This window comes from Cavia porcellus, unplaced genomic scaffold, assembly GCF_034190915.1.
Source record: "Cavia porcellus strain 051 isolate PalLab524CR breed Dunkin Hartley unplaced genomic scaffold, mCavPor4.1 scaffold_1, whole genome shotgun sequence".
In the NCBI taxonomy this organism is placed as follows: Eukaryota; Metazoa; Chordata; class Mammalia; order Rodentia; family Caviidae; genus Cavia; species Cavia porcellus.
The window spans coordinates 198,472,056-198,499,618 of record NW_026947484.1 but is presented as its reverse complement, the minus strand read 5'-3'; the positions used below and the strand labels follow the sequence as shown (position 1 = coordinate 198,499,618).

The window sequence follows — 27,563 nt, the reverse complement described above, 5'->3', positions numbered from 1 at the left end:
TGTCTCTCCGTCTTCCTTTCTTTTACCTGCCTGCCTGTGTTGATTGGTGTGCTATTCTGTGAATTAAGACAGGACTGCTTCCCTGAGAGAAGTTAAGCATATGGAAAAAGTTGCCAAGGAAAAGGCATTGAAGCATAGAGCGTAAATGGGTTTAGGAGACAGCCAGACACTTTTATAGAGAGATTTGTGATCGAATGATAGAACATTCAAGCAGAGTTCTGTGGTGGAAATGTGCTTAAATGAGTTCTATTGGTGGACTCTGATGTCCTGTCTAATTTAGCGTTTCCTTAATTGTCACCATAAGTATACATTTAATACTTCATACTTTAATCAAAAAAGGCAATACAGTCTGTTAAAGAACCTTCAACAAAGGCCATGTTTTTTTTCTAGGTAAATTCCTAAAATATTAAGGTAGTAAAGGCCTTGGGTCATGACATGAAGCCCTGGAAATTTACAGTACTCCCTTGCTATTAATGTGTGTGTTTAAGCTGAGCTATTCATGTGTGTATTTCTGAACATAACATGTGCACTAATTTCTAAAGCAAAGAAAGAACGGACACAATGCCTGGTGTCCCTGGAGCTGGCAAAGTAAGAAAACACACTGGATTGCTGGGAGGCAGCCAAAGCTGGATTGCTCAGAACACTTCCAGCTGAGGGACTTTAGGAAGCAAAGTGTGATTTTATCAGGGCATTACAGTGAGAACCACGAGGTAAGAATATTACATCCTAATCTCAGAACTGATTGTTATTCCTGATCATATTGTACTACTAGCCCTGCATTGTATGTAATGAACAGGACTTAGAAATCATTTGTGTTTCGTGTTTGAGCTTGTTTTTAGTACTTGTGTCATGTCAGGGAAGTCTCTTTACTTCTTTGGGACTGTTTTCACATCTGTAAAATGGGATAATTCATTTCATATAGTAGTTATGAAGGGTAATATTTGGAGCACATAACATTTGATAAATATTTCCTTCCCCCTTTTCCCATTAGCATTCAATTTCTGCCTCTAAAGGGAGAGTAATAATAGCAAATGTGTCTCAGTGGGATAATTAATTTTGTTGTTTACTTGCTGAAAGTAGGACAAGACTTCTTGTCATTTCTTGCCTTGTGCTTTTTTGTTAGTAGTACGTCTCTCTTAGGCTGTGAAAACTTCAGCAAGATGAATCTTGGGTGGACCCTCCCTAACACATTGCATTCTATTACAGTAGTAATTTTTCCCATAAAGTCAGATGATCTGAATGGGGAAAAACCTGTACGTACGTGAATACATAAATAGGCAGCCTCATAAATTCTCGTAGGGAAATGATGAAAGGCCTCTGTCCTCATGCACTGGGCTCAGTGGAAAAGCCTGAGAATTAGGCTGTGTTGTCAGTGTAGGTACCGTTACTCCCCAGATCTCATGATACCAACACTTCCCCAGTGATAACAGAAAAGTGCCTCTGTGCTTTCCTCCCGAGCAATCTCCTTCAATCATAGTACTACTGTCACAGGAAAAGACAGCGACAAATCCGCTCTTTAAAAGCAACAATTATTGAATACCTATCAAGGGAGAAAGCCTTGTTTCCAGAGTCAAATCTAAGTGTGTGTTTGGGTAGATTTATATAAGCACAGATGTTTTATGGGAATTTTTTTGTGCTTTTTCATATTGCAAATTAATATTTCTGCTCATTCATACATTACATTTTCCTGCATAGATGTAATAGGTATCACAATGGGATGTTAATTATGGATATAAATCAGAGATTCTTGAGCTTAACTAGATACTATAATAAATTTACAACTGGAGATTAGCAGCTGTGAGCAAAGCAGAATGCTCAAATTGGGCAAAAATCGCTTTGATCTCTCAAAGGGGGTTGTTTTTTCCTCTCACTTAGGTCCCTTTGACTTTTTGATCTCGTTAGCAGTAAGAGTACAGCATTATTAGGGTAAAACAGTGTGAATGCTCTTGCAGGCACAGCAGATGTGTCCACATGTTTTATCCTCACAGTAGGAGGATATATGGGAGACGATATTTCCCCATTTCACAGACGAGGAAGAACAAGACTCAAACTGTCAGTTATAAGAGACACAGCTAATACTAAAGCCCAGGTGGCTCTTAACTGCGCGGTTTGTGCAGAGTTGATCAGTGACGTCTCATTTGCTCTGGGAAGATTTTCTGGGACCTCTCCTGCCTCCCGAGAGACGCTATATCATGGTGCCCCCCCAGGGCTGCTGACATTTTCCGCCAGTGTCTGCCTCCTCTTTACTTTGGAGCACTCCAAATGCCTCGCAGAGTAGCAAGCACGTACTGGCAGGCTCTTTTAAAAGTTGTGATGTTGGAACTGGAATCTTCACCTCCATTTTAAATGCCAGAGAGGTGTTCACTGAAGCTAAAAGTGGTTAGCTTAGGAAAGCACCGCATAGCTACCTCCTGGCTGGAGCGCCTGCTGACTTAGTGTAGTGAGAGGAGGTGTATTGGCAGCTGTGCAGTAGGAAACAGGCTTTTTGCTGCTTTCCACCTCTACAAAAAATGGGACGTGTAGTAATGAGAAATGACTTCATGTTAGAGCTTTGTCTTTAGGAAGTCTGGAGAGAAAAGCAGGACAAATGGGTTAGGGAAAGGAGGAGAAGGGGAGAGTTTGGAGCAGATCCTGGAGAGAACATTGGCTGATTCACTGAAAGATTAGGGGATGCTTGAGCAATTTTAAGGGTTCACTTGTGCTTGAAATGCTGGTTCCAAATGAAGGTAGCCAGTCTGAGTTAGTGATGTTTTGCTACAGCACTTGAGCTAGGAACAAGAGTCATTGAGGGGGTGTACTTGAGTTGGGGACTGGAGAAGGAGCAAGAGATTTTAGGCTTGTTAAGCACATTTTAGTGTATTTTGTCTGTGTGCTGACTCTATTCAGTTATTTGTCATAGACTCCAGCAGGACATTAGCAACGTTGGTTTTTAACCCTGAGTCATTTTCCTCACCAAAATGCTGCCTGTCAAATTTGGATCCCCCTCTCCCAGTAGGAGGGGGTTGGCTGTTACTCTGCAGCACTACTCATAGTGGCCTTAGTAGAATAGAGAGATGAATTATATCTGTCGAGGGAAGCTGTGACTTTCTGAATGTCTGACGTGCTAGACCCAGATGAGAGTCATGCTTCTTTGTCTCTTAGAGCTGACACTTGTATCAACTGTGGTGACTCTTAACAGAGTAAGTCTAGGACGCTTCCATCCTCTAAGTAAAATGCATCTGTTTAAATGACGACCCAGCCAATGGCATAAGTGCTTGCCTGGCAAGAGCGAGGTTGTGAGTTCGATCCTTAGTACAAAAACAAAACAAAACAAACTCGAAATTTGTCTCACTAAATGAAGACTCAAAAGTTCACAGTAAAAAAATTGGGAAATTTTTAGTATTTTATCTTGAAAAAGTAAATACAAATTTTTGAGGGAAAAGCACTTATTTCAACAAGATTTAGTTTTTAATTCCAACAAATGCATTAATTCTTTGGAAGAATAAATAATGAGTCAAATGGTTTTCTGAGGCGAGGGGTTTGTAATTTCTCTGACTTCATAACACTTCGTGTTTGACTTTCACAGCATAATCATAAAAGGAGTCACTTTTTCTAAAAGTATTGGAGGACTTCAGTTTCCCAAAGGCTTCTCTTCCGCTTTGATATTGAAATCACTTTCTTTTGATGTGGCTGTTGTGTCACTGCACTTGTTTTTCCTGGTATTCCTCTTTTCTGCTTGTTAACTGGGTTAGTGCTGCCAGGTTTTCATTTGATGGTGACTTTGCCTCAATGCAGAGCAGGTATCCAATGTCTCTGACTTGGGCTTCATGAGGTTCTGTGCCCTGTGTATGGGCTACAGTTGTACTCTACAGCCAATTTGCATTTTATTGTTTACTTTTGATGGAGACACTGACAGAGGAGCAGGGCTAGATGCTAGGTCTGTGTGGGACCTCACTGTGTGAGACAACTACACCCTGGTAAGTGTTCTCTTATTATACGCCTGCTTTCTGACTACTGCCTGATGCCAGGTATAGGGCGCTGGAGGAACCAGTGACCCAGGTAGCAGAGTTCAGAGAGCTTCCCACAGCTCAACTGAGCAAGAATGTTAGGTAGGAGGGGGCGCGAAAAGGGTCCAGTCCTGCATCAGATGTCCCAAACATGCTTCAGGTGTGTGAGTTAGGCCGTCATTTGCATCCTTTTATAGAGGAAGAGACTGAGTCTGAGAGACTGCTTCCCAATGAAGTTGCAGCACTGAGAACCAACCCAAGGTTATTGAACTCAGATCTGTGTTCCTTGCAAAACTTTATAGTTTGAGAGTTTGGTTTTAGGTTAATATGAAAGCTTTAAATACTGAATGCCAAACAACCTTAACAAAGGGGTGCTTTGCTACCTCACAAATGTTGGCAAAATCTGTGGACTGGAAATAAGAAAAGAAAGCACAATATCTCTCTTTGAGTTCCTAAGGTAGTTTGAAATGCTCCTCAAAAATTTCCCAATAACAGTGGGAAACCAGGCCATGGGTTTAGCTCAGGGGCGTAAGTGCCTGCTTGGCAAACATAAGATCATGAGCTTGATCTCTAGCACCAAAACAACAAAAAACAATGGAAAACCACTGTTCCTTGTCATTTTTCTTGGCCTTAATCCACATATGGGTAAGTGCAACTCTACCTGAGTCCTGCCCAGGAGGCGCCACATCACTGTGCCTTCTTGATGTAATGTGCCTGACTATTTACGTGGCAAAATCAAAATCTCACTGTAAAGTCATTCTCTTTTTATGTACTACAAATTTAAAGCGTTATGTCGATCTTTTTCAAATTACCTGGATGAGTAAATTATATTAAGATTCCCTTTTTGGGGTTGCAAATTGTATACTGGTTCTGATAAAGCAAAGATCTACTAAGCTATGCTGAAGAAGTGGGTGAAAAATTTCTTTCTACCATGTTCTAAGCACTCATCCTCAGGACATTATTCCTCCTTCACTGTCCTTTTGTTCCCCACAGAAATAACAGAGTAACATGGAGGGCCATCATTTGGCTTTTCAGAGTCTGGCCCTGCCTGCCCTCCAGCCTCAGCGCTTGCACTTGCTCTAGCCCTTACTTCTTCTTTTTTTTTCTTTTTTTTTTTTTTTTTTTTTTGTCTTTTTCCTTTTTATGGTACTGGGAATCGAACTCACGACCGCCTGCTTGCAAGGCAGGCGCTTATGCCGCTGAGCTAAATCCCCAGCCCCTGAGCCCTTACTTCTAAAAACACTTGTACCTCTAATGCTTCCTGTCCCCACCCCTGTCAGACTTTCTGCTGTTCACTGGTGACCATCTCACTCTGGACTTCACCACAGCCCAACCTTTTCTGTGGGATGGGAAGTGAAAACGTCGTCTGTCTGTCATGTGTCTCTCCCTGTACCCATGCCGTGAAACTTTGCATTTGTTTTCCAACACGTCATTCTGGCTCATGTCCTTGCAGTATTTTTGATGAAAAAAGACCCTCCCCTTTTTTGTTATTTTAAACAATAACAAACTTAAAAGTTCTGAGTACCCCAGAAAGAGCTTTTTGTCCTGTCCTATGTGAGATGTGCTCCTAAAATAATACCCAGTAACCCCAAACAATTTAGTGTGTATTTTTAAGAAGAACATTATTTTGTTTTACATAACTGTATGATAGTCATAGAAATCAAATTATTCAGGTTGGGGGAATGTGGAGCCCCTCGATGAGGGAGCACTTCCCTAACATGTGTGAGGTCCTGGCTTCCAGCCAGCACCCTCCAAATGTCAGGAAATTGGTGTTCATTTTGATACAACACAACTATAAGGCTTGCATTTCGTTTGCTTCTTTTTAAATTTTTTTTAATAATAAACTTCAGTATCAGTGTTGCATTTATGTGTTACATTTCTTCGGCCTGCTCCTGTTCCTCAGTGTTCACAGGGCTCTGTGAATGTGACAGTTGGGCTTTCATTTTAGAGAGCAGGCCCTGGTTTCCTCCGGGAGAGCTTGTGCTGCACTGGCAGGAATGATACGCGTGGTGCTGTGTTCTTCTGTTGTGCTTGCTCAGGCAGCACGGCATTTCAGTTTGTTCACTTCTGGAGTAGGTTGCTGTCCCGAGGCTTCTTGCTTTTTCCCTTCGTAATTGTGCAGAAATAACTTTGAGACTATGTGAGTGACTCCATCCCCCATCAAACTTGGATTCATTTGTTTTACATGAGACTTGCTGTTGGCGTCTTGTTTTAGTGTGACGTCATTCTGCTGTTGCTTGTTTTACTGTTAAATTGTCATAGACTGTGTCAGTGGGACCCTTCCCTACTAGCTTTTGTGTGCTCTGGATATGCCCAGATCGTGTTCTGAGCATATAGCATTTTCCAGCCTCCACCTGGGAAGCTGACATTTCTTCATGAGCCTGGGTTCCTTTTAGCAGAGAACAATATTTAGAAAGCAAGCTTTGGGCACTAAGTGTGCTTATTATAATTGGGGTATGTCTGCTTCCAGACCGTCTCGGTGATTAAACCTAGAGAATATATATGTACATATGATCTCTTTATGTGCATATTTGTATTTCTCTTTCTTTTATCTATCCCTGTCTGCTTATTGACTGAATGCCCTGATTTCACATCAGAGACCACACAGGGAGGAGTCCTGCGATACTACCTGAGCTCATCTATGTCTAGGACTTTTTTTTAGATGGCCACGCCCAGGAGAAAACCTCTTCATGTGACTGTCAAGAGTAGAGTAAGGGAGAACCTCTCCATACTCATGGTTGGTGAGAGAAGCATGGATCCAGGACCATGCATGAGAAGATGTTACTCCCTGTGGGCTTTTCCCTCTCTGCTGGTGGGGCCTTGACCATGATGTTCCATCTCAGTGTTCCTGTTCTATCCACAAGTTTTAGTGTTTGGGAATGGTTCCCAGATCATTTACACTCTCGTCTACATGTCTGTCTTCTGAACTAGTATGGTAGCCTTCTTAAATGTAGGGACCCTTTGTCATTTTTGCCCCCAGCTTTGGGTTGAACCTAGCACACAAATGGAGATACAAACAGTTATATGAAGGTAGCAACCGCAGCAGTAACAAAGACCTTTGGGCCATTATGGTGGCCAGGGAGGAGCAGCTTAACAGAGTGTTTATTTCCTGTCTCCGACTGGGAAGTATTGTTGACTCACTGATGACAGACATGCACAAAATGGAGTGGAGGCTCCATGTCCTCACCTGCAGGCTCCAGGCAGCACAGGCCATGGTGCCAGCACTAATGAAGCAGGACCGGAAACGCCACAGGACAAAACTCAGCTGTGAACCCTGGCCTCACAGCCGGGAAACAGGGACCCTTTGAAGAAGAAGACAGCTGGGTTTTGGTTTCAGACCTTAACACTGCCATCACTAGATACTCATCTGTCAACGCACAGGGGACAACATGTGGGGAACAGTTGTGTCCGGTCAGGCTGAAGGGAGAAGGAGATGGCTGGTTTCCAGAGTAGCTGTAAAACTGCTCCAGCCAGTGGTTCTGCATAGTGTAGCCAAAAAGAATTGATTTGGTGAGGTGGGAGCTGAGTGTGAGAGGCTGAGCTGTCTGCTGTGGGCCAGGTGGTCATCTTCCTTGCTGTGTCACCTTCCATCAGCACTAGGACTGGTGGCTCTGTGCCCAAGTCATGAAAGTCTGTCCACTAATGGCCTAAAACTGTTTCGATGTACTACGCTCCAGTGCTGAACCATCGGTGAAGCCAGCCTGTGCCAGCACACATCCACCCTTTCGGCGTTTACTTGAAGCCACTATTTCCTCTTCGTGGCCCTTTCCTTCACTCCTGGCTTCCAATTGCTGCCTTAGTTAGTGGTATTTTCCTCTCAGGAAAAGAAAGATTTGTAACCCTTGGTTGAATTTGTTTACTAAGAGTCCTCTAATCTGTGCAGGAGTTTTCTTCTGAGGGGATTTCTTGTTATACTCTAATGGCTTTTAACTGGCTGAGGTTTACTTAGCAGAAGAGGAAGGGAGACGTTATCTCCTGCCTAATCCCTCTTGAATGTTTACATTTCTCTGCTGAGTCGGTCAGCGGAGAGTGCAGCAGCCATTTGCTCTGGGACAGTCCATGTGCAGCTGCCAGAGCTGATGCAAACTTATTAATGTAAGTGATAATACTGTCATAGGAGTGAAAAGTTAAGTTGCTTATCAGTATATTTTGATAAGCTACTTAAATTTTACAGTAGCATGTGCTGGCTTCAGACAGACGTCACTGATAGCGGATGGTGCACTTTATCTGTCCTCTCTATTGCCTCTCACTTCATTTATTAGCCTGAGCGGCGCAGCCAGTAATCTGTACAGGGTGCTGATTCCTTCTCCAGGCAGGATGTCACATGTGTTTTCTGCCTTGGGTAGAGCTCTTTATCAGTGATGTACACTGTTAGCTCAGCAGGGCAGACATAAGCACGGAACAAGTAGTTTCTATGATGCTTCTCACGTGCCTGTTGGTAGCTTTGCGAAAGTTTCTTAGAGACAATCAAGCTATTGAAAGCAACTAGAAAAACTTCTTGGGAGCAGAGATGCTTTTCAGTCATTTTCCATGGCATAGAGGTGACTTTGGCCTTGGTCTTTGTCCAGTTGTATTTGCTCAGTAAACACTGACCATCACTGCACGCCCCGCTCTGTTCTTAACACTGCGACAAGGAGAAGAAAAGTGTGCTCCTTCCTGTCTATTTGCACACAGTCTGTTAGAAGGCAGAGGCATCCTTGACTACTATATTATGCATGGAACATTAGGAACATATTTGTGATGAAAGGAGCACAGAAAAGGTAAGAGTTAGGGGATGGGAGGCAGAGACAGGGAAGAGATGGAGTCCTGTTAAGAGGATGAACAGAAATCAGGTAAACTAAGTTGTGCAGGTCTGAAAGGGCCATGGTGTGCTAGCTCAGGCAGGCTAGAGGATATCTAATATTCCTGGACCAAGACTGCCATGAGAGGAGCAGGCACATGGCCAATGCAAAGGGACCGCCAGAGAGGTAGTCAAGGTTCTGGCAAGAGGAGCCTTGAAACCTATCCTAAGTGCTGACTGCTGGATGGGACACCATTGCAGGAATTTCATCCAGTGTGTGAAGCAGGTTTGCATGTTAGAAAGGACAGTCAAAGTGTCACATGGAAGATGTCCTTAAAGGGTAAAGCCTGGATCCAGGCCATCTTGTGAATCTTGAGAAGCAGTGGTCAGAACCTGGTGTGGGACAATGGGCTTGAAGACTTAGTCATCTTGCAGCCAGTATAGATAGGTGACTTAGAGATACAAGGGCTGGTGCACCAACAGGAGTGGTTTGGGGTGCATGGGGCTGGTGGGACACCTTGCTGATACCAGCAACTGCTTGTGTCCAATCATAAGACTTGGATAGACCCTGTCCTGGGAATGGTGGGTGTGGTAGGAGAGACCTGGGAACCACTCAGAGATGGGCCTGATTGCAGAGTTGGCTTTGAATTGCTTCCCTGTGAACCTGGTCTAGCTTTGAGGCATGGGAATAATTTATAATGGACATTCACTCTTCTGCCTCACACAGGCAGTTTTTTAAAAATCCCAGAAATAATTAGCCCATCTGTGATTCCAGCACAGTCTATGACAGGAAGACTCTTCAGGATACAGAGCAAATCTCAAATTTATCAGTCTTGAATTGGGCCCTGGTTCTGTTTTTTGACTTGCATACTAATATTTCTGTTTCTTTTTCCTCAGCTATCTCCCGTGGTTCGAGGTATTTTATAAGCTACTTAACATCTTGGCAGATTATACAACAAAAAGACAGGTATTTGCTTTTTTAAAAAAAAATTCCTCTTAATAAGTAAACTTTAATTTTTATGATAATGAAAGTAGTACATGTGTTATATTTCACTAAAACATTTACCAAAAAAGTAATACACTCATATAGTAAATGGGAAATTCAGAAAATTGTGGGAAGGAAAAGAAAATCACCTTTAATCTAATCTGACCCAGCTTTCTTCACTAAAATAAGTGCTGCTAGTATTGAGGTTGTTTTCTTCTGGGTTTTTTTTTTCTTTGACTTAAAGAAATAATAAACAGACATAGGGTTAGTATTTTCAAATGTCTAATATGCCCACGCAGCCCTAAAAGTTCTTGACATGAGTAAAATTATTATTTTGCTGAGGTTCTGATTTGAATTGCTTGTGTCGTGCTGCAAATGTAGGGTTTGCAAGTGATACACTTAACATCAGTTAAGTGACAGTCCACCTGCCCAAGTTCCCATTTTGATAAAGCTTTGTGATGTTTTCCCCAATAATTTCTCCAGGTGTCTGAAGTTACTTTAAAAGTTCAGCTGTCTTTAATTGTACTTTTGGAAGAAATGATATACTAAGATATCATCCCTGGATGATAGAGGTCAATTGGAATGTATTCAGATTTTGTAGTCCATATATTCAAGAACCATTCAACAGAATCATTTCTCCCATGATATTAAAGAAATACAAGCTTTGTCATAGCTGCATAACATTGTATCACATATCTAGATTTACAGGAATAGTTTGCTGTTACTTGACATTTTAATTATTTGGGATTTTTTTCATGATTATAAGAAGTAAAACTTTTAGCATCTTTGAGCATAAAGCATTTTCTTTATTTGGGACTATTTCCTTACAGGAGAGAAACCTTTGTTTCGCAGTGCTCTCCACTTCATTTGGGCGCAAGCCCCTTTAATTCCGTGACAAATGATACCCTGAGATAGCTGTATTTTCTGAAACATACTTTAGGAAATATTGTTTTAGAAGAATGGTGGAAATTGCACAGATAATGTATAAATCTGTTTTTTAAGTTAGATTTGCTTCACAGTAAAGCACAGGAAATGTAATAGAAATGGAAATGATTCTCTTGATCACTATACTCATTCTGAAAGAAGTTTAAGCATCTGGGATTCTGTCATAAATGAAGTGATTTATTCTTTGATAAACAAGTTAGGAGGTTGCCTTGGGTCTGGATATTGATTTTTGATTCACAGTTATCTTTAGTCAGACATTCAGATTTTCACTCAAAAGTATCTTTAATAAATAAAATTGTGCAACATGTAGGCTTTTAACAGTTTTTGAATTGAAAACTGATTCACAGTTTTCTGAAAAACAATAGAATTTAGTATACTTTTAAAAACATATCTTTATGATCAGGAAACATTGGGTAGGTACAACATAGGCATAGAGGAGTCCAGATTATGACCCTGTAAAATGAATTCACCTTTCCTCTGGGCCATTCCTCCAGCAAGGCCTCTGCCTCCTGGTGTGTTAGAGGCTGTTTTTGCCAGTTGGAGCTTATTTCGCCTGAGGCTGTGACTCTTTTTATGAAGTTTCTTCTGGTTGCAGGAATTATGACACAGATGGTAGAGAATTTGTCTACAACTGGCTAGTTTGCAAGGTGTTGGCCAGCAGATTAGAACAAGAGGAAGTAGTTTGCAGAAAGAAAGGAAACAAACCAGAATCTGTCCCCCTGCAAGCCCTAAACTTCTCCCATCCATAAGTCTCTGGGAAAGTTAGGCAAGACTGGTTTCTCCTTTGTAGTGTTTGTGCTTATGTGTCTCTGTGAGCATGGCAGCCTTGTTACCATTCCCTGAATGGGACCCCGGGGGCTTGCATGCAGACGGGCTAGTAAGACAAGGAGGTATCTGAGCCTAACAGCAGCCTGTTCAGGGTGTGAGTGCCCAGATCCTGAAAGTTTAGTACCCTTTTCTGCTAAAGGGAAGCAGAGCTTCTTGAAGAAAGGACTGTTTCCAGTGCTGGAGCAGGGAAAATACAGGATGAGGAGCCTAAAATATCTTTTGTACAAAAAGAAAGGAAGTGCTCAAAATACGATAAGGACGTATCAGAAGGATGAAAACAAGTTTCAAGAGCCAAGGGGCTCCACTGGTCTTATCTGGTAGCATCAAGACAAGTCATAATAGCAAAGGATTATAGCCGACTGAGTAAGCCAGAAACCTCACACACAGTATAATATAAATAGAAAATGGACAAATTGAAAGTTTGTGGAATGAGACATTTACATGATCACTCTACAACATATGTCATAAATACAAAGGTTGTCATCACACAGTAAAAAAAGACAGGTGAATTAAGTGCTGAAAGCAAATATCAATAAGGAAACAAATTGAGATTTGAATCATGAAAAAATATCAGACAATTGAGAATCTAAAAATGGGTGAGCTCATGTCAAGGTTATATACATCTAGGAAAGACTGAGGAACTGTTCCAGACAGAGGAAGACGAGAGAGAATAGGATCTAAAGATTAGATGATAATGCTGCATGAAGGTTAATTTCTATGATCCTGATAATTAACTGTGCTTATGTAGGAGAGTATCTTGTTTGTATCAGTGAATGAAGGGCGTAATGTCAGCAACTCATTCCCAAACAGTTCAGGAAATGAAAAGCTTTTTATACCATTTCTACAACTAGTATGTGCATTTGAGACTGTTTCAGAGCAAAATGAAACACATGCTCACACCTGTAAATTCATGTTCTCTGTGAGAAACTTATTGGTCAGAGTTCAGATGGAAACAAACCTGTAGTCTGGACTCATCCTCTGTTTTTTTCTCCTTAAATTCACTTCCAAAAGGCAGAGAGGTTTTGGGATTGAACACAATGAACTTGCATTTTGTCCCAAGCCGTGGGGCTTAGTGTCTGATGTAGAACATGTTTGCTTCCCTTTTCAGGGCTTCAGTCTTTGTATCTGTGAAGGGGGTGGTTGCGAGGATCATATACATAACAAATAGATACCAGTGTAAAATCTATTACTATTATATTAACACAAAGAATTCTAACAGGTGGGAGAAATGCCTTTTGAATCATCCCATGAACAGTGTTCTTTTGAGCACTTTAAAGGCAAATCTGTTTTCAGTGGAATAATTTGTGCTGCTTTGTGTATCATTCTGTTGCTCAGTTTCACTAATTAAAATGCACAGCCACCATCCTATATTGTATGCTGGTGTACTTAGTTCATTTCTAACTTTCCATAATTGGAGACTGCCGTGTGTACCACTCAATAAAATTAATTGAGGGTAATGATGATGAAGACAAGATCTACAGTGCCATCGTTATTTCTCCCAACCACCCCCGCACTGGAAGCTCACATTGTTTGCATTTAAACGTTGTTGCTATGGAGTTGAGGGGATAGATTTACTGAGAGCTTATGGTATATGATCCATAAAAGGCGGTCATGGTAGGTGTCTCACTGAGTAGAAAATGTCAAACTCAATGTAGGAGAATCTGTTCAGCTCTTATGTTTGAGCCATACACAGTGTCTTTGATCCAACCCTACTTGAATATCAAACTGTTCCTGTAATGGGGCCAGCATCAACCACCTTCCTCCTTCTCCACCAGACTCACTGTGTGCTCAAACCTAACAAGGAAGGGCTCAGTGTTGTGTTGTGATTGAGGCCTGCTATTTCTTTCAGGAGAGTCAATGGAATGAACTTCTTGAAACTCTGCACAGACTTCCCATCCCTGACCCAGGCGTATCTGTTCATCTCAGTGTGGTAAGTGGGGCTGAAGAGGAGCCATCCCGAGAAAACTTTTCATTATGAACAGTCAGAGGGAGTTGACTCCCAAATGGGGTCATCTTTAGTCATCTGCGCCTCCTGATGTCCTACCTTAAATACACTGAGAACTGTGGACATACAGCAGACAAGGGGGAACTTCTTCCTTTCCCTAAGATTCTGGGAGGAATGGATGGCCCCCAAATGCCCAAGGCTGTTCTCTGGCCATCATCCCTTAACCTGTACCTCCTTCGACACAATTGTAGGCAGACATAGGATGACTGGCCCTGCCTGCCTCTTCAGTCCCTGTCCTGGACTTCCTGGTCACTCTTTGCCCTGGTGCTGCCGCACATCTCCCACTGCTGAAGCCCATCCTGCACCCTCAGCCTTCAGTGCTGTCTCTTTCTGATTGCCAGATCTTGCATGTGCATCCTTCAGGGTCAACCCTCATTTTACTTTCACAGAAATCTTCCCTTGACCTTGCAGGCTTAGCTAAAGCTTTTCCTAAGTTACCCCCAAGTACCTTTTATACTCTGTAGGAATTAGTTTTTCCATATTAGGATGATTTTTTTCCTTGTCTCTCTCAGTGGACTGGATGTCCCTTCAGTACAAAGAATGAGAGTGCTTAACGTGGTTTTTACCATATAGTGGTAATCATTTCTTTGAATGCTTCTAAATATATGCTGCATCTTCTGCCATGTGCCAAGGTGGAATTCCTCTGTACTACCCATGGGACATTTCCTAGTTGTGTTTTGCCAGTGACCCAGGTAACCTTAATCAAACCTTTAACTTCGTGGGCCTCGGTCTCCTCATTTGTTAGATAAGGCATCAGAAGATGTTCAGTGTATTTTTTTCTATATTTCAGTTATTGGGGTTTTCTTAATTGCCTGCGTCAAATTCTTGTCATTACCTTCATCAGAATTCTCAGGTAGACAGCCTTTCCAGGTATCCAGGAGTTATTTTTTCTTACGTTGTGAGGCCTAAAAGTTTTTTGTTTCAGCTTTATTAGAACCAGCTACAATGTTGGTGTTCAGTGGTTAGAAAAATATGTACCTCCCCAAGGAAAATTAATATTTCTTTTAGATTTCTCCAGATGATAAAATTGAAAGCCATATTGCTACAGTAACTAATAACAGATCTACTATTTTATTAAGTTTTTAATTTATACCAAATATGTACCTCTAATATTCAAGACAGGTCTACAAAATGATCCTAACATTCTTACTTCATAGATGAAAGGTTTAGAAAGGAAAAGGTACTTGCTCATGTCAAGTCATATGGTTAAGAAATGATAAGATTTGAGTTTTTCCACCCAGGACTGGCTTCAAAATCATTTGTGTTTTCATGATGTCATGTATATTGAAAGAAAAAGGGAAAGAGGGAGGAAGGAAGGAAGGAATTTATATAGGTTTTTGTTTATTTTAGAGCATGGGAAGGAAAGATACCTTGGTGCAAAAATTTTTGCAGGCAAGGGAATTCTGTCTAGAAAAAAACAAATGAGCTTTAGTCCTGCCCTACACATCACTAAGGCTAAGCAATCCTGCTTTTGTCTCTGTCCCTTTTCCTAAGCAGCTTGATCTCACTGCTTCAGTCTGTAATGACATCCGACAGGTAGCTGTGGAGGAGCCGACTGGGTCACCAGCTGCTAGGGAGGAAGGGCCACTCCTTTCCCGAATGGTTGCACAGGCAGTCTGCTACCAGGCCTCAAGGACAAGCCAGCTCGGGCAGGAGGAACTGTTGGGGTGTGCAGCTGTTTCATGCTAGTGGTTTCCAGGAATGTTTCTGACCTCCCCTGGTCCCCAGCATTTCATGGGCAATGGAGCAAGACAGAATCTCAAAGGACAGCCCCGGGACTACTCCATTTTGGAATTGCGTTGGCTCACTATTTACAATCCATTGCATCTGCAAAAGCAGATTTTTTTTTTTCCTTTCTTCACTACAAATTCTCTCCAAATCTCATCTCTGATTTTGAAGGCTAGTCTCATCTAGACTGTGCAAATCCCAAAATGTTGGGAAAATGTCAGTCCTGGACTTGGTATCTTTAGTTATTCTATAAGAGTATTTCCATGTGTCTGATATATGTGATTGAGAAAAATAGAATTTTCTCATACTAGTGGTTGAGAGCAAATACTAATTTTGTATTATAATACCATTTATTAAATAGTAAGCACTGCATATATATGTGTATATATATACATACATATATATATATATATATGTATTCATCACAACTATTTTAAAGTAGACAGTAGAGTTCCCACTCACAGATTCTAAAACTGAGGTTCTGTGCTATTAAGTTGCCTGAGTTACACAGCTATCAAGTGGCCAACACGTGAGACAGTTCTCTCTCTGGCCAGGTCAAACCCTTACTTAATGACTCCATCACTGTGTGGAATCTGGCACTGAATGTTTCAGAAGCTCTGTCTTAGGGGTGATATGAAGTTGGTGTCTCATGGAGCCAATCTGAGCCTTGCACTTTACTTTTCCTATTTTAATCTTCATTGTTAAATTAATTTCCTTGCTGTACCATCTACTGTATTTCATAGGTAATATTTTGACATATACAGATTTTGGAATAATACTTTGCAGAAGGTTTTTTTTTTTTAATTTTTTTTTTTTACTTTCTAGTTATTTTACTTCAGGTTCTTTTAGCTATAGTTTACACATGAAAAGCAAATGTAATAGTCTGTTGTAGTGAAAGGGCATACAGTCATACAGTCCTAGTTTCAGTCCCAGCTATACCACATTTGAATTCCGTGATGTTTGATGTTTACCTCTCTGAACACTCATCCATTTGCAGTATGATATTGTCATAATTTATTATGGAAATTAGAGATAGTACTGATAAAGTGCTCATTGTGAAGTCTTCCATAAAACAAAAATGTTCCATAAACTTCTGTTGAATCTGACAAACATCTCATACTATTTATTACTGTCATTGTTAAAATTGTTCCTAAGGCCTTTCAGTTTTGAAGGCCTATACATTCATTCTGCTGGGGACCTCTTATTGTGCAGCTACCCAGAAATAGAGGTAGGGTTGGACTTCCTAAAATGACACCTGGGGGTCCAGGTTTAAACACACGCTGTGACTGAGCTGACAGTCTGTGTATGTGACCTTTCCTGGCCTTGCACAATCCCATCTTTAATTACCCATCATTGGCTTTTTCCAGTCCTGTTTGCTATTATCTTCTGCATCTTTAACAGTGGCAAAAGAGGTGTCATCGGTTGATCCTTTTCTCATTTAAACCCAACGACACATGCTTGATGGAACTTGGAAATGCCTCCCTGGAAGTCTTCCAAGAGGCTGATTTTTGACTACACTGAGTCTCCGGCTCCCTCCACTGGCAATCCCACCGGAAGTTAGGGGATTCCCAGAGTGTGCTTCCTAGAGAAGCTGTCCATTATTAAATGTCTGTAGTGCTCTAGGTGCAGTGATCCTTCAGCTGCAGGTGTCCTCCTATCTTTCAAGCAAATTTTGGCCACAGTTTATAGATGGTTATAATCTCAGATACTGAAAGGAAATGGCAACTCTGGCTGGCAAAGACCCATCACTGGGTGAATTTACTGCTGTTGGGTCCCTAGGGCTCACTTGCATTGTTGAGCAAAATGTTGTGAAGCCTGCAGCTTTCATGTGTTCAGAAACCTGCTAGTATCATAAGGAAATTCAGCCTTTAACTTCTTTAAGCTCTTCATTTATACTCCCTGAAGAAGTTCATCACTGATAGAAAAGAACTTCAGCAAACTGAAGAGTTAATGCAGCTGGTTTAATCTAAACTGAAGAGTTAATGCAGCTGGTTTAATCTAAGGAAAACATTTCGTGGATAATTTCATGGCAACTCTGTTCTCTTCATCTGAGTAAGGATGTATCTTCAGGTCATATCTGAATTTTGGGTAATATGATTGCTGTATATTCTTGCAAAAAATATACAGCTTGTGCTTTTCTTTTCCAGCATTCTTACTTTACTGTGCCTGATACCAGAGAACTTCCCAGCATACCTGAGAATGTGAGTACTTAGGAAAGAATTGTTAAATTTTTTATCTTATGTTTCTACATCTTTTTTTAAAATAAAAGGATATGTTTGAAAATATAATTATAAAAATTCTAATTTTTAGAGTATATTACAAAAACAAATATAAAAAGAAAATTGCATTATAGAAACAGGAAAATGAAACTAGAAAATATAACAATAAGGAAAAGATACTATTCTTATTTCTCAAAGGTAATCACCGATTAATATATTAATGTCTCATAGCCATCTTTTTCAAATACACGTTTTTATATACTTATATTTGTGTATTATGTGAGCATTTTTCTGTTTTTATTTATCAGACTCATTTTTATTCACTACATAATATTTGCTACATAATTTACTTAGGCATTAGTCACTATTGTACACTGAGGCTTTTTCCTTATGTCTGCTATCATAAATTCAATGTTTATAAAGAAATTTTTATGTAAATATTTCTTTATTAAGGTAGATTTACTCAAATAAAATTATACTTCTAATTCTTATACCTCAGTATTCACTTTTCAGAGAATAAATAAACTATTAGTGGATAAAGTGTGACTCCCATCCTCACCTCCTATGACTTAGGGGCAATGGATTAAGCGTAGGAAAGCTGAAGGTTCATATTTGACCCCTGAATGCTCAATGTCCAGTTTTATGCCATATTTTCAAAATATTTTAATATGATTATAAATATTACTGTGTAGAATCAAATATAAAATTCATTACTGAAGTAGTGGTTATTTTTAAAAATAAAATAAAGAAAATTCATTACTGAAGTAGTGGTTATTTTTAAAAATCATGGTAAAATATACATAACAAAATTTATTGTCTTAAGTTTTAAGTGTGTGATTCAGTGGTCTTATGATCAGTCATATTGTTGTGTAGTCAATCTCCAGAACTCTTTCTGTCCTGCAGAGCTGAAACTCTGTACCCAGTTAGCATCTCTGTGTTTCCCTCTTAGCCAGTCCTTGCACCCATCATTTTATGTCTGAATTACTAGCCTTAAGTATCTCATCTAAGTAGAGTAGTAAAATACTTGTCTTCTTGTATGTGACTTATTTCACTTAGCATAATGTCTTCAAAATTTATGCCCATTGGTAGGATGTAGAATACACTTCCTTATTAAGACTGAGTAGTATTCTCTTCTATGTGTATACTCACATTTTGGTTCTCCTTGTCCGTTAGTGGACACTTACGTTGTTTTCCACCTTCTGACTATCTAGCTCTGAACATTGGGGTACAATTATCCATGTTCCCACTTTCAGTTCTTTTGAGTATGTATTTGATTTTGTTTTTAAAGTCCTAGAATAAATGATAGGTTTTTGTAACTACTGTAGATTCACAGAAAAATTTTTTTCTGAGTTTTATTTGTGTAGTAGAAAGATTAGAAATGGCAAGTAATCAAAAGTAATTAATGAAGTTAAGCTATAGTATTGTGACCAGCTAACAGTCCTGGGATTGTCAAGCATATCCATAAATCTTGTTATGTATGTGATAAGGCTGTGGTAGAAAATGTTGCTTCATTTATGTCTGACTTTAAGTAATAAAAATTAGACTGAAGACCCCATTGCAGCACAATGGCTACTGTTCCGTTGCTTGTCAGATGATGTGCTCAGTGCTTTGTCTCCATTTTCTCAGTTACCTCTCTTGATAAGCCTAGGTGGTAACTACCATAATTATTTCCATTTTCTATCACAAACAGAAGCCCTGAGAATCTAAGTAACACACAAAGAAGTGGTAGAATCACAATTCAAATGTAGTCTGATTTTCAAGACTGAACACTTTGAGCCCATGATTTTTAGTTTTCATTTCTCAAAAATTTCCATTAAAATGACAAAAGATATATAAAATTGAAGAGAAAATGTTTCCATAATGGCAGAGTGAGCCACTTTGAACTAGAAAATTGGGAAATTTCTGCAGGATAGAGATGCTGGTCACTAATGCTCAGCAGTCAGTTCAGTATAAACAAGGGAGGAACTCAAAAAGATAGGAAGGAAAATTTTGAAGGACCAGAGACAGAGGGATAAGGTTATTAAAAGACCAAATAGCTAAATCTATTAAAAGATAATTTTCAAGTATAATGAAACTTCTATAACAATTTATGCTGTTTTCTAAAAATTTCAAAATAGGATATATGTTAAACATCACAGTTCTCTAGTTTTTACTACAGTGAAATAAAACTAGCAATCAATAAATTAAAGGTTTAAAAACAAAACAGTCATCTACTCAAAGTGGCAGCTGGATCATCGAGACTAAGATTAAAATTACTGATTAGAAATTAATAACAACAGCACTGAAGAACAAATACCCAAGGAATGCGGGCAGAATCACAGATTGATAGCTTTGAATCCGCTTTCCTCCCCAGCTGGTACTGGGATTGAACCCAGGACCTTCACACTGAGCTACATCCTCGGCCCCTTTTTAGTTTTTATTTCATTTTATTGATTATTGATTGAGACAAAGTGTCACTGGATTCCTCAGGCTGGGCTCAACCTTGCAGTTTTCCTGCCTTAGCCTCCTAGGGTGCTGGAACTACAGGCATGTGCCACCATGTCCAGCACTTTGCATATTTTTGTAAAAGTAATGAACTTGAGTTTTAATTTAAGAAGCTAGAAAAAGGGGGCTGGTCATTTAGCTCAGCGACATAAGCTCCTGCCTTGCAAGCAGGCGGTCGTGAGTTCGATCCCGGTACTGATAAAAATGAAAAAGACAAAAAAAAAAAAAAAAAAAAAAGAAGCTAGAAAAAGAGACAAATGTGGTGGCATTCACCTGTGACCCCAATAGTCTTGAGAAGCCGAGGCAAGAGAATAGCAAGTTCAAGACCAGCTTAGGCAATTTAGCAAGAGGTTGTCTTAAAAATCAAAATAAAGAAGGGCTAGGGATATAACGTAGTGCAAAGGCACTGGATTCAATTTTAATCTCCAGCAACAACAAACAAACCACCGAAAAGAAACTAGAAAAAGAATAGCAATAAAAAATAGCCAAAACTAGAAAAAGGAATTATAATTTATCTTACTAGTAAATATTGTTTAAGTAAAATTGAAAATCAAGACTCTTTAAAAACTATGTTTTTGAAAAGAATACAATCATCTTCAACTTATCTAATCTACGTGGAAATTGTGAAAAGGTGAAATTTTCTAGGAAAATACAAATGACTGAAATCAGCCTAAGCTATAGGTAATATGAGTGCAGAATAGTAACTTGGAAAGATTAATAAAATCTGTTACCATTTCCACTCTTGCCCCTATTGACATAGCAAAACGATTTGGTGGGTAGATTGGTGTGTTTAGGAAACATAATTATTACTTAAACGGCTATAATTCATATAAAATATACAAAAACCAAAAGGAAGGCACTCAGAATCCCCATTTCAAGGAAAGTCGGGGTCTCAGTTTTACTTTCCTTTGTTTTTATGATGATAGTAGTTTCCAAACTGTGCTACGAGGAGCCCTAAAGATACTTTGGGTCCCCAGAAAGGCCTGAGGGAGACAGAAGCTGAGACTGTGCTCCTGTTTAGAGCAGGTGAATTCCCACTGTTTCTGTTGGCTTTTGGGTAATATTTTGTTTGAGACAAAAAGGTTCTTTTGATGTTTCTTTAAAGTTTAGGAGCTACATATTTTTTTCAAATATGCAGTTGAGAATCATATCAAGTGCATTCATCTGCTTTTTCTCATAACAGTGTATTATGTATATTTATCTGTATAGTTAAAAATTGTTCACAAAAACCTTTATTGGGTAAAATTAATACTAAAGTGCATGTTATGACCCACAGACAGACAGACAGACAAAGAAAGAAAAGTAAAGGCAGGCAGGCCCCTATTACCATCGTCCCTCTGACCCCATTCTCCCTGTGGAGCTTGGTGAGCATCACTCCAGACCTTTCTGGATGAACTTACAGTGCTATGTGGGTTGTACACTCTAAACATAAATGTGATACTATTCATATTATTTAGCACTTTGTGGTTTATATTCTAGCAACTGTTCATATCTATTGCATTTCCCTTTTTTAGTGTTGTGTTGTTTTGGTGCAGTTTGTTATCAAGCCTTGGGCAAATACTCTACCATGAGCTGCAGCCTCATCACTAATGCTATTTTTACTAAAGGTATCTTATTAACCAGCAATTTCCACATTCCCTATACAGGACTTTTCACTTTCCATAGTGCTTCTCATAGTGACTTCTAACAGTTTCTAGCATTTCTTCTCCTATTCTACCATGTTCTGATTGCTGTCCTTAATTTTTTTCCTGCTGCATATATCTTCTATTGATTTTCTTATAGAAGATGCAAGTTCAAGTCTTCCTACCTCTGGTTTCTTTCCCTAGAAACACACATGCATACAAAATAATTTCTTCATTTGCCTATTTCTCCTTTCCCATTCTTCCTCTATCTTCAGAAACGTTTTACAGTAAGTCAGTAATTTATGTTTACATTTTATTGAGCATACAGAAGCAGGTAAAATTGTGGATACATTTCCTTTCTTGTATAATCTTTTATCCTATAGGACTTCTTGAATTTTACATCTTCCTCTTCCTTGATTTTATTTCCTTAGTTTGGTGAAACATTCTTCATTAATTTCCAGAGAAAGTATGTGTTGGAGGAACATTTTTAGAAGTTGGAATGGCTAGAACTGTTTATCCTACTCCTGATAGTTTGGTTCAGTATGGAATTTTAGATTGGAAATCTCTCTTTTTTCTGAATTTTGAAGATGTTCACTGGCTTCTAGCTTTACAATGCAATTTGGAAGTCTTAGTCATTCTAATCCCTGTTATTATATTTTATGATCCATTGTCTTTTGGTTCCCTAAAATTGCACGATAATATACTTTATTTGGGTCCATTTTCATTTTTATCCATTGCAATGGGTCCTTGCTCATCCCATTCAATCTAGAAACTGGGATTCTTCAGAGCTTAGAAAATTTCTCACATTATTTCTTTGAAAGAATTATTTCTCTTTTCTGTGGTCAGATATATATCTCTTGGATTGATCCTCTAATTTTCTTGTTTTCTCATTTTCTGTGTCTCTAAAAAAGTTTCCTCTGTACTGTCTTCAACAGATCTTTCCATTCTTTTGAGTTTCTTATTTTGGCCAGCGTATGGTCAATACTTCTCATTTGGAAGACTCTTCTTCCTAGATTTAAAAAATCATTCTTCTCCCCAAGTCTCTCTGTCCTTTCCCCCCTGTCCCACCTCTTCCTCCTTCTCCTTTATTTTCTTCTTCTATTCCTCCTACATTTTTGTTGTTCTTTCTTGTTGCTATATTGCCCAGACCCAGTCATACCTAAGAGCAATAGACTTATACCCTGGGAGGCTGGCATAAAAGTACCCCAGTGTCCTCTTGCCTGGACAGTAGACGCTTTACTACCAGCATTCAGGAAGCTGAACGGGGATGGTGGGTAATGAGGCATCAACATTTTGTGTGGTTACCTTTATTTAATGTTTGTTTATTTTTATGGTGCTGGGAATTAAACCCAAGGCCTTTCCACTGAGTTAACAACTTCAGCTCCCTGCCCTGCTCTTTTTTTAAAATTTTGAAATAAGGTCTCAGTCGCACAAGTGAGCTTAAATTTATCATCTTCTTGCCTCAGCCTCCAGAGTGCTGGGATTACAGGCACGTGCGTGGCTAATCCCCTGTTTTTGGCTTAAGCTTTAATGCTCATCCTAAGCTATACCTGGCATCCCAGGCCTTTCTGGGTCAATTCCTTAGAGAGTGAACACTTACTCCTCTGGAAAGGTGCGAGAAAGCAGCTGAGTGAGTGGACAGGGGGAGGATCAGGGGACTGGATTCCTCTGATTTTCCTTTGCATCCTTTCCCTGGTCCTCAGAGGTTCTGAGTGTCTCTATTGCCTAAGCCTTTTGGAATTTTGTGGTGTAAGTTGGGCGTCATACTCATTCTCGTGTTTGCCCACCTCAAACTTAGCATCTAGCTATTCTTTTTCAAGCCTCAGTGGGCACTCTGTGGGTTTCTGTTTGGATCAGGTGATTTGTTGTTGCATGTGGCTATCTTCCACATTTTTTTCTTTCTCTTTCTCTTTCTCTTTCTCTTTTCTCTTTCTCTTTCTCTTTCTCTTTCTCTCTTTCTCTTTCTCTCTTTCTGTCTCTGTCTATCTTTCTCCCTTTCTCTCTCTCTTTCTTTCCCCTCCCCTCCCCTCCCCTCCCCTCCTCTCCCTTTTCCTCCCCTCCCCTCCCCTCCCCTCCTCTCCCTTTTCCTCCCCTCCCCTCCCTTCCCTTCTCTTCCCTTCCTTCTGTACCAGGACTCAACCTCAGGACCTCACACTTGCCAGGCAAGCATTGTGCCGCCGAGCTGTATCCCTGGTCCTGTCTTCCATGTTATAGGATGTTCAGCAGCATCACTGGGCTCTGCTCACTCTCCGTGTGATAGTAGCACAACCCTCCCCAGTTGCAATAACCACAAGTGTCTCCAAGGCATTGCAAGATGTCCCCTGGGGAACAAATGGTCCCAGATCAAGAAATGTTTCTTTAATAATATCTTTTTTTGCTTCTAAAAATTTGACATCTCTTTTCCATTATTGTCTCTTCTTCTGTTCTTTGGAATTATACCATATAAAATTCTGTTTTTATGATTGTTTGCCCCTTGAGAGGACAGTATCAGGAGGGAGAGAACAATGGATGTTTGATCTGCCATATTGTTCTGTGTTTTAGCTATGCTTTTCCTACTAGTCAACATTTACATTGTTTCCTACATTCTTCTGTGATAAATGCTATATTAAAATTGCTGCCTTGGTTACATTCCCCTTTTTATTTTTTAAAGACTATTTAAAGCACCTGAATGCTCTGATAATTTCCCAATTTTTAAAACATAATTATTGAGATAAGAAAGATTAAAAAAAAAAAAAAAAAAAAAGAACTCATCGCCCTACCTCCAGTCTTGTCTGCCCCGTATACCACCTTCCCTGCCCCCACTGTTTAAAAATTTACATTCCCTCTGCTGGTTTTGCCACTAACAACCAATTCCCTGTGTATGACCCATTGTCCCCTAAATCCTCCTTTGTAAGCCAGTAAAAGGCTGGCCTTGTTTGTTTCTAAGCAGGATAGTAATACCAATCTGCCAGACCCCTAACATACACCATTCCACTTTAATCCCTGTAGCTACACTGCGAGGTGGATGTGAGCCCCATTTTACACATACAGACCCAAGGTTGCCAGCCCAAGGTCTCCTCATCCGCGGGGTATAGCCACCCAGGTTTGGAAGGTTTTGTTTTGAATATGTCCTTCAGCCCACCTCGAGTTGACTTGTAATATTCAGGGGGAAAGAAAAAGAAAAAGAAATCATTTTCTTTTTTATACCTAAAATAAAAAATGAAGCCGAAAAGCTTTCCCCTCTAAGGGGAATCTGAACTTTTGTAAGACCAATTTGTGTGATTTTTGACACAGAATCACTATTGAGCTGTAGCCGTGTTGAAATTTGCATTTTAATCTCATGGTGATTTTTCAAGGATTAATTTAAAATGACTAAATTGCTGCATTGCAAATTGAAACAAGCAATAACCATGGGGTTGTTAATACGATATAGTCTGCTGTCGTGGAAAAGAACATGAGTTTTGGAGACAGCCAGACATGGGGCTTCCTCAGACTGGGGCCTTGGGCTACCTACTTACCCTCTGAAGGCCCACTGTCCTTATCTTTAAAGGAAAATGTGAGGGGCAAAGGAGGTATTAAATGTAAAGTTCCAAGGGTATTTTCTGGTGCCATAGAGATGCTGCTTTCAGTGATCCTTTCTTTTTCTCCTTTCCTTACCTTTCAGAGAATGCTAGTCCTGAGGCTTCCTAGGGTCTGAATTTGGCTGAGGCCTGGGGAGCATGACTCCTTGGGGCTTGTCTTTTCCAGGCATTTTCTGACATTCTTGGCTGGGAAGCTCAGTGCCTTCCCGTCATGGGGTATACGTTTCATGGAGCCAAAAGACTCTTAGCAGGCTTCATTAGATACCTGAAATTCTGAACCATGGAACTGGGGCTACAGGTGGAGCTCAGGGCTCCAGTGTAACCATTAGTGGTTGTCTCCTGTACGGGACACACTGAACTTAGAGGAACAAGCAGCGGAAAGGGCACACTAACTTTGAAACATGGAAATCAACATTGTATTACTGGATAATCATTTTCTTACAAAGAGCATCAGAGAAGGGTTAAAGTAAGAGACAGGAAGGAGGTAGTATCTATTGAATGCCCTCTGCAGATCAGATCAGGCATTTTGTGTCATTTCATGAAACCATTACGGTATGACTGTTAGCCCAGTTCTAAAAGGGTAGGAAGCCCATGAAGTAACTTGCTCACCCAGTAAAGGTTAAGAGCAGGATTCATACCCAAGTCCATCTGATTCAAGCATGGAAATGCATGGAGTCAGTGCTCTGGCTCCATGGCGCCCTGTACCCATTGAAGAAATCATTCACCGTAAGTATAAGACATTAATTGTGTCACCATTTGGTTAATATCAGCCCTTCTTCCATGAGAGCAAAAATCAGTACTTTTTTAATCTCCACGTTTGTATAAGTAACAGTGAACTTAGAACTTTGTAGTTGTGCAGTATACAACTGTGAAGTTAGCCTGGTGTGATGGGGCACTCTTGTAATCCCAGCACTTAGGAGGTTGAGGCAGGAGAATCATTCCAAGTTCGAGGCCAATCTAGGCTACAAAGTGAGCGTAAGGCCAGTCTGAACTGTATAACGAGACCCTGTCTTCAAGAACACATACATGCATACACACACACACACACACACACACACACACACACAGACACACACACACACACTAAAAAAAAAACTATATGAAGTTAATGATTGATTGACTGAGTTAGCACAACAGCCAACCCCAAGAGAGGAAAAAAGAACAGTTCTTCAAGTTGGCTTTTCAACCAGTTTGTCTATGACATTAATGAAAAGCAAACGTGGAAAATTAATTCTTTCCACTTTCAGATCCCTGTTGAAGTTAATTCTCATTATTTCTACAATTTCTTTGTAAAACTATCTTCTTCCTTTTCACTGAAAAACATCACTGTGTAATTGCTCATCAGGGTTTTCTCTTTCGATCAAGATAACATGTAGGAGTGAATTTTATGTAGTCAATTAAATGAGCATAAATCTTTATGCATTTTAACCATCTTAAACAGTTAAACATTTAAAAAGAAAATCACAGCTCATGGACATATACATAGTAATAATTACATTGTAAACTGGCCATGTAAGTAAGGGATTTTTATTTTAGTGGCCAGGTTTTGAAGTTTACTTTTGATTAGTGAATAATCATATAGGCTTTCATTTGGAATATTAAACAAACTTGTCTTAATTATCTGGTGAGTGTCATACCAAGTGGTTAATGGTGCAAAGAAAGCATTAAAATGGACAATTTCATATGACATTGCCCAGGCTCCATGTTGTCAAAAGATGTACCATGATATACAAAAGATTTATGAAGTCATTTTGACTTTAAAAAATAAACAAAGTCAAGATGGTAGAAGAAGACCTGTTATCAAGTACTGAGATTACAGAGGGGACCGTTGTTGCTCTTAAGAGTTGGCAGGTAATTGTTTATACTAGTGGTCTTTACATTTACACGGAGGGATTAAAGCTGACCTGGGGTAACTCTGCTTTTTTTCCTGCAATATACTTCTCTTATTTGATAGCTTGTGTGAATTTACGGGATTCTTCTCAGGCAGATTATTTTAGAATTCAATTTTATAATTCACTTTAAGAATCCCAGAGCACTCAGGTAACCTAAATTTTTCTTTAAAAACAAAAAAGTAGTACAGGTTTTAAAATTTTTATATGATAGTGAGGCAGGATTGGTTAAGCCCAGGAGTTCAAGGTCAGCCTAGGCACAATAGTGAGACCTTAGCTCTTGTATATGTATATGTATTATTTATATTATGTATGTTATATGAATGTGCATGAGTTATTTCAGAACCCAGCATCCATTGAAAAAAACAAGCTTCTGGCCTCAGAAGCCTCCCACAGACCCAGTGCAGCAGGTCATTATGCTCTGTGCTGCAGATGAAGTAGTGTCACAAAGACTAATAAAATGACAGACAGTGGGGCAGACTAGCATCTGCTTCGAAGGCTCTAAGGAGTACCCAGCTTAGAGTCAGTTCTT

At 39.7% G+C, this 27,563-nt stretch overlaps 1 protein-coding gene across 12 annotated transcripts in view; it reads left to right on the top strand.

The window, feature by feature from the left end:
* Positions 1 to 27,563, top strand: part of Dennd1a (DENN domain containing 1A) — a 489,363-nt gene that overhangs the window by 212,680 nt on the left and 249,120 nt on the right. For all 12 annotated transcript variants that reach the window (XM_063227177.1, XM_063227157.1, XM_063227192.1 and 9 more), the window contains 3 exons: positions 9,664 to 9,733; positions 13,374 to 13,454; positions 17,405 to 17,458. In XM_063227177.1, coding sequence (XP_063083247.1) covers positions 9,664 to 9,733; positions 13,374 to 13,454; positions 17,405 to 17,458 — 205 coding nt within the window. The remainder of the gene's footprint in view (positions 1 to 9,663; positions 9,734 to 13,373; positions 13,455 to 17,404; positions 17,459 to 27,563) is intronic.